This window comes from Sinocyclocheilus rhinocerous, unplaced genomic scaffold, assembly GCF_001515625.1.
Source record: "Sinocyclocheilus rhinocerous isolate Xijiao unplaced genomic scaffold, SAMN03320098_v1.1 scaffold60, whole genome shotgun sequence".
Classification (NCBI taxonomy): domain Eukaryota; kingdom Metazoa; phylum Chordata; class Actinopteri; order Cypriniformes; family Cyprinidae; genus Sinocyclocheilus; species Sinocyclocheilus rhinocerous.
In genome coordinates this window covers 72,683-80,654 of record NW_015656173.1, presented here as the reverse complement: position 1 = coordinate 80,654, position 7,972 = coordinate 72,683, and the positions used below count along the sequence as shown (strand labels likewise).

The 7,972-nt window shown below is 36.3% G+C and overlaps 1 protein-coding gene across 1 annotated transcript in view; it reads left to right on the top strand.

Moving 5' to 3' along the window:
• The first annotated feature begins 1,214 nt into the window (after positions 1-1,214).
• The window catches only part of LOC107719786 (palmitoyltransferase ZDHHC13-like), a 19,433-nt gene continuing 12,675 nt past the window's right edge, over positions 1,215-7,972 (top strand). Inside the window, exons 1-7 of the mRNA XM_016527302.1 lie at positions 1,215-1,356; positions 2,303-2,514; positions 4,150-4,272; positions 5,232-5,309; positions 5,525-5,669; positions 5,770-5,834; positions 6,784-6,946. Coding sequence (XP_016382788.1) covers positions 1,333-1,356; positions 2,303-2,514; positions 4,150-4,272; positions 5,232-5,309; positions 5,525-5,669; positions 5,770-5,834; positions 6,784-6,946 — 810 coding nt within the window. The 5' untranslated portion in view covers positions 1,215-1,332. The remainder of the gene's footprint in view (positions 1,357-2,302; positions 2,515-4,149; positions 4,273-5,231; positions 5,310-5,524; positions 5,670-5,769; positions 5,835-6,783; positions 6,947-7,972) is intronic.

Here is a 7,972-nt window from a genome sequence, read left to right as displayed (position 1 = left end):
AGATTTTTACTTTAGGTAAGTGTGTGATTGTGTAATATCTCTGTCTCTGGTTCAGGTCCAGTCGAGTGTGGTTTGGAAACAGTAATTCACAGGAGTGTGAAGTGATGGATCTCTTCAGGCTTTGATTGATCTGTGGCAACATGATCAATAGTTCTGTACTGGCAACAAAATCATGTGAGGGGTTTTTCCTGGCTTCCATTAGTAACTTACAGTATATGCTGCCATCTGGTGATCACTATACACTACACACAAGGAATTAAACTACCTCTTATAACATTTATGTGGGTAGCTATTCAAAAATAGTAAGCACTTCAAAATTGTACTTCAAACTCCCTGTGGGTTATATGATCTCAAAAAAGGTCAGTTATTTAATGAAAGATCAGTTGATGATACTTGTTTCTCAAGACCTTAATTGTTCGTTTAAAAAGGTGCTGTGGTTTAATATGGGTTTGATGGGCTAAAGAAGCCAGTAAAGACATTCTGCCACACCACATTGCTATGCTTTTTAGCTGAACTGACATCACCTGCTGTATTATTAAACTTGCAGCAGCCCTGTTAAACTGGATTCATTCATCATTAGATAAGACTAAAAATCTTACATTTACATCTTTAACAACAACAATGCAAATGCAAGAGTGACTATGTAAAATGTAGGCAAATAAAACGGTCTCTGTAGGTACGTTTATACTTTGGGGACATATAGGCTACACATTTAGAAAAATGATTCATAAAAAATTAAAACTGTACGTTCATTATACATAAAAATACAACAAGTTTTCTAGGAGTAGCCTAGAGTTAGGGTTTGTGTAGACAGAACCTCAATGCATGTCCAATAAGCATTGTATTGCCACATGTTCAAAAACAGTATGTATAATATCATGTTCTAAAATAGTAGGCTATTACCATGACATTTTTTGTTAGCTCTGCAGAAACCTGGAATAGTGCGATTAGATTTATTATTTTAATAAATCCACACGTTGCCTGAAAACAATTTAAAGACAACCTCATTCACTTGCTTTGGTTTTCACAGTGTTTCACAAACTGAACTGGAACAGCATGTTTAACTGGTATTTGACATACCCAGAGCTAAAAACTTGATGTAATGATAAATCTGCATTTCTGACAAAGGAAATGCGCTCGCTCGCTCTTGTATGAAAGGAAATGCAAAGAAGGTAAACCAAAGCAACGTCACTGAGACAAAGCGGCCAATCAGAGCGCAGGATTTGTCCCTCGTATCCAGGAAGTGGAAGATGCGCCGAACGCACGCCCGACTTCAGTCTCTGTCAGCGTAAATTCTTCATGATCAATCACGGATAACCTCGCACAGAAGTGATGGACTGGTCAGAAGGAGATGGAGTAAGTGAGAAAACGTTTTATATTCTCTTTGGTTTCGTCGTTAAACGGATTCATAAGACCAGTTAAGCTAACTTAGCATCTGTTGCTAACTGATCATCTGTGTGTACGTGCTGATCGATCAACTATTCAAGTCGCACTGTAAATTTTATACAGGTAATTATTACATTAGACCTGGTAAACAAGCCCTGCCATGATCATTGCCTTTAATTAGCTATTTTTGACCATAAATATGGGCTAAATAATAGGGTGACCATACGTGCCATTTTTCCCGGACGCATCCTGGCCAGGATTTCTATATTGCCTAAAATATCTAGGGTTTGGCTTTGTTTGCGTGTGCAGACCGATCGGTGTATGACATCGGTTCCTTGTGTTTTCGAAACACTGTCGAGGTACTTTGAATCAAAGCAGTATAGAAATCCTGGCCAGGACGCGTCCGGGAAAAATGGCACGTATGGTCACCCTACTAAATAATAAATATTGAACATGGTTATGGGTCCGCAGCAGTTTTCAGATAATTGGAAGGTTAAATTGCCAAATTTAAAGTTCAAACCATCACTAGAAGGAAGCAAACCAGTTGTTTACTAATAACATGTACCGAACTGAACCAAATTTCTGTCCTTTATTTAAATGTGCACTCATTTTATTTAAAAATGAAAAATTTGACAGACCCCAGACCTGTCAGTCTTCTAGAAAAATCTGTTTTGTTTTATTTTATCGTGGGCACTGCCATGTTGACATCACATGATCAGCCTTGGCATGCACTTGTTCCTAGTTACTACAACTACTACTAATATGAATAGTAGTAATAAGTTTGTGCTTTTTGTCAGTGGATGTGTGTAGTTTGAAAAAACGAATTCAATTTGTTAATTATCGAAACCAGTCACATTTGGTGTTAACTATAAAAAAAACTGTCAGAAAATAACCCATGTTTGTAATATTTTTACAGTGCCACTCCCACGGTCACATGGGTGACAGTTGCCATGGACACGGCGGTGGCCACTCCCACAGCCACGGTCATGGAGGACCTGGATTTGGCGGTTTCATGCCCGGCGGCTTCCACGGCCAGCTGGTCCCGGGACCTTTTGATCCAACACAGCAGCCGAGGAAGGTCTCACACCCGGAGGACAGCAGTTCCTGGGATATCATCAAAGCAACACAGTGAGACTTATTCCCTTGACATGCAATAAACACAATGGGATTACACTTAATAATCAGAGTGGAATGTTTAGCTGATGGTGATTTTATTAAGATGCCCTAGAGATTTTGTCACCGCTGTATACTGAAAGTATTATAGGAATTAGTTTAAGCGTGAATCTCACAAAAATGATGCTCAGGTCACATTTCACCCCTAAATAAATTAAAGGGATAGTTCATCCAAAAGGCTCGTGACGACACATTGATGTCCTAAGACACAAAACGATCGGTTTGTGCCAGAAACCGAACAGTATTTATATCATTTTTTACCTCTAATACACCACTATGTCCAACTGTCTTTGGGCGCGCGCACGGCATCCGATGCGTGAGGTGTGTACGCGCATTTAATTTTTAAATGTAAAAAAAAATCAAATTTTCATTTTTGGGTGAACTATCCCTTTAAATCCTATTAAAACTTATTTTTAGGACAATTTATATGATCCTAATTTTGCCAGTTTTGTGATTTGTAACAATATTTGCTTGACAATTAAACACATTCCCCTTCATTACAAAAAGATAATTATTGTATATTTATTTAATTTTTAAATATTTCAATGTCAGGTAGCATAACAAATGCTGCCACAATGTGTAAATTAGGGCTGGGTAATATGGCCAAAAAAATCTCGGTATTTTTGAAATGTAAGTTCATTGAGGAAAACACCATATCTCAAACGCATTACACAGTGCAAGTCTTTCTGTCGGAGCATCTGATGGGACAACTTTCTATTATATATATATATATATATATATATTCCCAAAAGGGAATAAATAGCCTATGAGATGGGAGGATAAAAAAAAATGTCAATACTTTCTCTCGCAATTATATCGTTGGGTAATTAAATTGCAGCCATCAGGGAGCCACTACTAATATGCAGGGCATTGAAACCACTTTCAAATGCGCGATCTCATTTTACTTTCACTTTCGAGATTCGCGATCCAACGGATTCACGCTTCGGGCACACCCCCTAACCCCGCCCCCCGATGACATCGTTCATCACGATGTTTCACTGTAGACATCGTCAGATACCAATTTGCTAGACATCGCCCAACCTAGTTTACCCTAGTTTACCCAACCCTAGTTTTTGTTTTGTATTGCGATAATTATTATTGGGGGAGAAGTGTGCTTAATTGACAATGTAAAAAAAATCTTAACGGTCCTAAAAGTGTTATTGAGAGTCTTTGTGAAATTCCGCCTTAAAAACTTTAGTGATATTTCAGGCATTCAGTAAATATCTCACATATGTTCTTGATCTTACTCTGAGATCTAGCTGTGCAGTAGTGAGTAGAAAGATTTGTGTAAACAGGTCATTCATCTTCCCGTTGTAGAGAATCAGACAAAACCATAAGTGATGGAGAATACAAATACAGGATACTGTTGTGCTGTTATTTATCTGGGTTTCTATTGAATGGCGTTCATATCTGTTGTCTCACCTGCATGCTTCACACTGCTCAAATAGTTCATTTCCATTCGACGATGCAGATCTTTTTATCACTTGTTCATGCAGAAAACCTGTAGTGTATGTGGGTATACATGTTCATTCAAGTCAATTCTGATGCAAAAATAAACAGCATCTTTCCCTTGGTTGTTTTAAATTGTAGGTTTGGTGCTCTTGAGAGGTGTAAAGAGCTTATCGAGGCTGGTTATGACGTCAGGCAGCCTGACAAAGAGAATGTTACACTGCTCCATTGGGCCGCCATCAATAATCGAGCAGATATTGTCAAGTAAGATTTGTCTCTTTGTATGTTTCATGGCTTTTTCATGGAGTTATACGTTTGGAATTTTTAAGATTTTTAAACGTTTTTGAAATAATCTCTTATGCCCGCCAAGGCTGCATTTATTTGATCAGAAATCCCGGAAAAACAGTAAAAATTGTGAAATATTAAAGGGGTCCTATTATGCTCTTGATTTTGTTTTGGGGGTGTACTAGAACATGCTTGAAAAGGGATTTTTTTTAAACGAAATATCTCCCTTTGGAGTGGACTTTGAGATTTGTGATCTTTTTGATCTTTTTTATGCCCAAACATACACACTACACACTGACTAAAATTAAAAAAGTGAAAAAGACCCCTTTAAAACAATTTAAAATAGCTGTTTTCTATATGAATATATTTGAATATGTAATTTATTCCTGTGATGCAAAGCTGAATTTTCAGCATCATTACTCCAATCTTCAGTGTCACATGTTTTTTCAAAAAGCATTTGAATTTGCTGATTTTGTGCACAATTATAGGTGCTCAATTGATAATGGTTCTTATTATCAGTATTGAAAACAGTTTTTGCTGCATAATATTTTTGTGGTACACCCGTGATACATTTTTTCAGGATTCTTGGATGAATAAAAAGTTCATTGAACAGCATTTATTTGAAATAGAATTTTGTTTGTAAGATTATAAATGTCTTTACTGAATAAATTACATTTGAAAATATATACAAATAGAAAACAGTTATTTTAAACCGTAATAATATTTCACAATATTACTGTTTTTACTGTATTTTTGATCAAATAAATGCAGCCTTGGTGAGCATAAGAGATTATTTCAAAAGAAACTAAATAATAATAATAATTCCAAACTTTTGGCTGCCCGTGTACATTAATTTTAAACCGTTACAACACTTAAATCATTTCACTTATTCAACCTATTCTTATTTGTATCTGTGTATGTTCTGCTGTGTTTCATAGATACTACATATCTAAAGGTGCCGTCATAGACCAACTAGGCGGCGACCTGAATTCAACACCACTCCACTGGGCCATACGGTACATTTCAGATACATACAGCAATACATTTGCAGTTATATGAGATGGAACATAAGTGTGATTTTGAAGAACTGACATCCGCATTCATACATGCACTAAAATCACCAAAACGCAGTTAAAAGTCAATGCAAAAATATTGGTTCTAGCAGCATTTGCTAGTGCCACTTGACCGTGGTTTATATCTGCTGATGTTGTTCCTGGTCACCTCTGAACAGACAGGGTCATTTGTCTATGGTCATTCAGCTGATGCGATATGGAGCCGATCCGTCATTAGCAGATAGTGAAGGGTATCGGGGTCTCCATCTGGCTGTGCTCTTCCAGCATATGCCCATTGCTGCATACCTTATGGCCAAAGGACAGGTGTGACACAAACACACACAGTGACATTTTAAATAACGGTGGAGGGTTTGAATACTGAGTAATGCAGCTGAATACTCTTCTTGTTCCTGTGTTGTTGTAGGAAGTGGATTCGCCGGACATAAATGGACAGACTCCACTGATGTTGGCAGCACAAAAAATCATTGGGTAAGATCGACTCAATCAGGGTCTGAAATTACGTTTTTACTAGAACTGCCAAATTATGATTCAACCAACCATGACACTGTGCTTTATATTAAACATCTGTACAGATGATTTATAATAATGTTACAAATGATTTCTGTTTCAAGTAAAAATGAACTGAAAATGTTTCTCTTCGGGTTTCTGCATCTAACATTATCAGTGGGTAGAAAAAAGATACAATTGATACAAATGTCACTTCAAATAGTCAATAAGCAATATAATATTTGAATAATCAATACTTCATATTTTCTAAATAATATTATAATATTTGCTTTGGCTTCAGTACAGCAACATAGCCAGTTATAAAATGCAGTTATTTAATTTTGCAAATATTGTGTTGTCTAAATAATATCGCATTTTTCCTCAACAAATTAAGCTGATCAAAAGTGACAGTAAAGACTTTTACAGAAAATGTTATTTCAATATTAAATGTGTATATATATATATATATTTGATATATGTATTTATAATATAAATACATTTTAAAATATATTACATTAGAAAACAGTTATTTTAAATTGTAGTAATATTTCATAATATTACTGTTTTCCTGTATTTCTGATCAAATAAATGCAGCCTTGGTGAGCATAAATAAGAGATTTCTTTCAAAAACATGAAAAAACTTAAAACATCTTACCAACTCCAAACTTTTCAACAGTATGTGTACAATTTTATATCTATAAGTTATATTTTGTAGCCATCTTTTACTGCCAGTTGGCCTAAAGTGAGTAATTTAAAAGTAAGTAATTAAAGTAAGTAAAGTAATTTTAAAGTAAGCTTTACCCAAAACGTCTAGCTCAGATATCATAAAGTATAGCAGATTTTAGTCATCTTGTAGGCTGTGTTTAGACCCTTTCCTGTCCTGATATTTCTCTCTTCTCACAACTTGTCGTTTTGGTTTTCTGAAACACAGACCTGAGCCCACAAACTTCCTGACAAAGTGCAACGCTTCAGTGAATGCGGTTGATAAAATGAACAGAAACTCACCTCTGCACTGCGCTGTGCTGGCCGGCAACGTCGATGCGGTCCACATCTTGCTGGAGGCTGGAGCCAGCGTCGACCTGGAGAATGCCAGTGTAAGTGGCCACAGATGCCCTTAAAGAGACAGTCCATCCAAAAATGAAAATTCTGTTAGTTACTCCCCCTCATGTTGTTCCAAACCTGCATGACTTTCTTTCTTCTGTGAACCACAAAAGAAGATATTTTGAAGAATGTTGGTAACCAAACAGTTTCGGTTCCTATTGACTTCCATAGTACGAAAAAAAAAATACAATGGAAGTTAAAAGGACCCGAAACTGTTTGGTTACCAACATTCTTCAAAATATCTTCTTTTGTGGTTCACAGAAGAAAGAAAGTCAAGCAGGTTTGGAACAAAATGAGGGGGAGTAAATGATGGCTGAATTTTCATTTTTGGGTGAACTATCCCTTTAACCTGGTTTACGTCAGCAGAAAACAAAGAAGGATAATGTTATTACATTTTGATGATTTGTAAATTACGAAAACAAACTTTTTTTTTTGGCGAACTGTGCGTAATAAGACCAGAGACATTTATTAATGAAGTAAATAGGGTCAACTTTGATTTTATGTTTTATTTAAGTATGTATTGTTATTTGTGCAAACAAAATGACTGCAGTCATAGTAGGCCTGGGCGATAAAACGGTATCGATATTTATCGACGGTACACCTTCGAAATAACGATATAACAAATGTTCGATATAGTGCACGATAGGCACGTGCTATGAGTGACGCAGACGGCACACACAAACACGAACATGAGTGCTAAGTGACGTTGTAGTTTAATGTTTTGTTAGTCTAGCCCACGAGACGTGCAGTTGCTGCGTTATTCATTCAAAATATTACAGAAATATAGTAGCTCAATGCCTAGAAGATCTTTATTAGGTTAAAACCGAAACCAAGCCATTCACACAGAACGCATATTCAGCGCATTTTCTAGACGGACAAATACGACTGCTGTACTCACGTCTCACAGAAGAGATGTAGACAGCCATGCAAAGTTAAAATCGTTTAAACTTTTAAAAAACACGTCGCAAATTTGTGGAGGTTTATTCCTTTTCACTGCGTCTCATATGTTTTTAAATGCA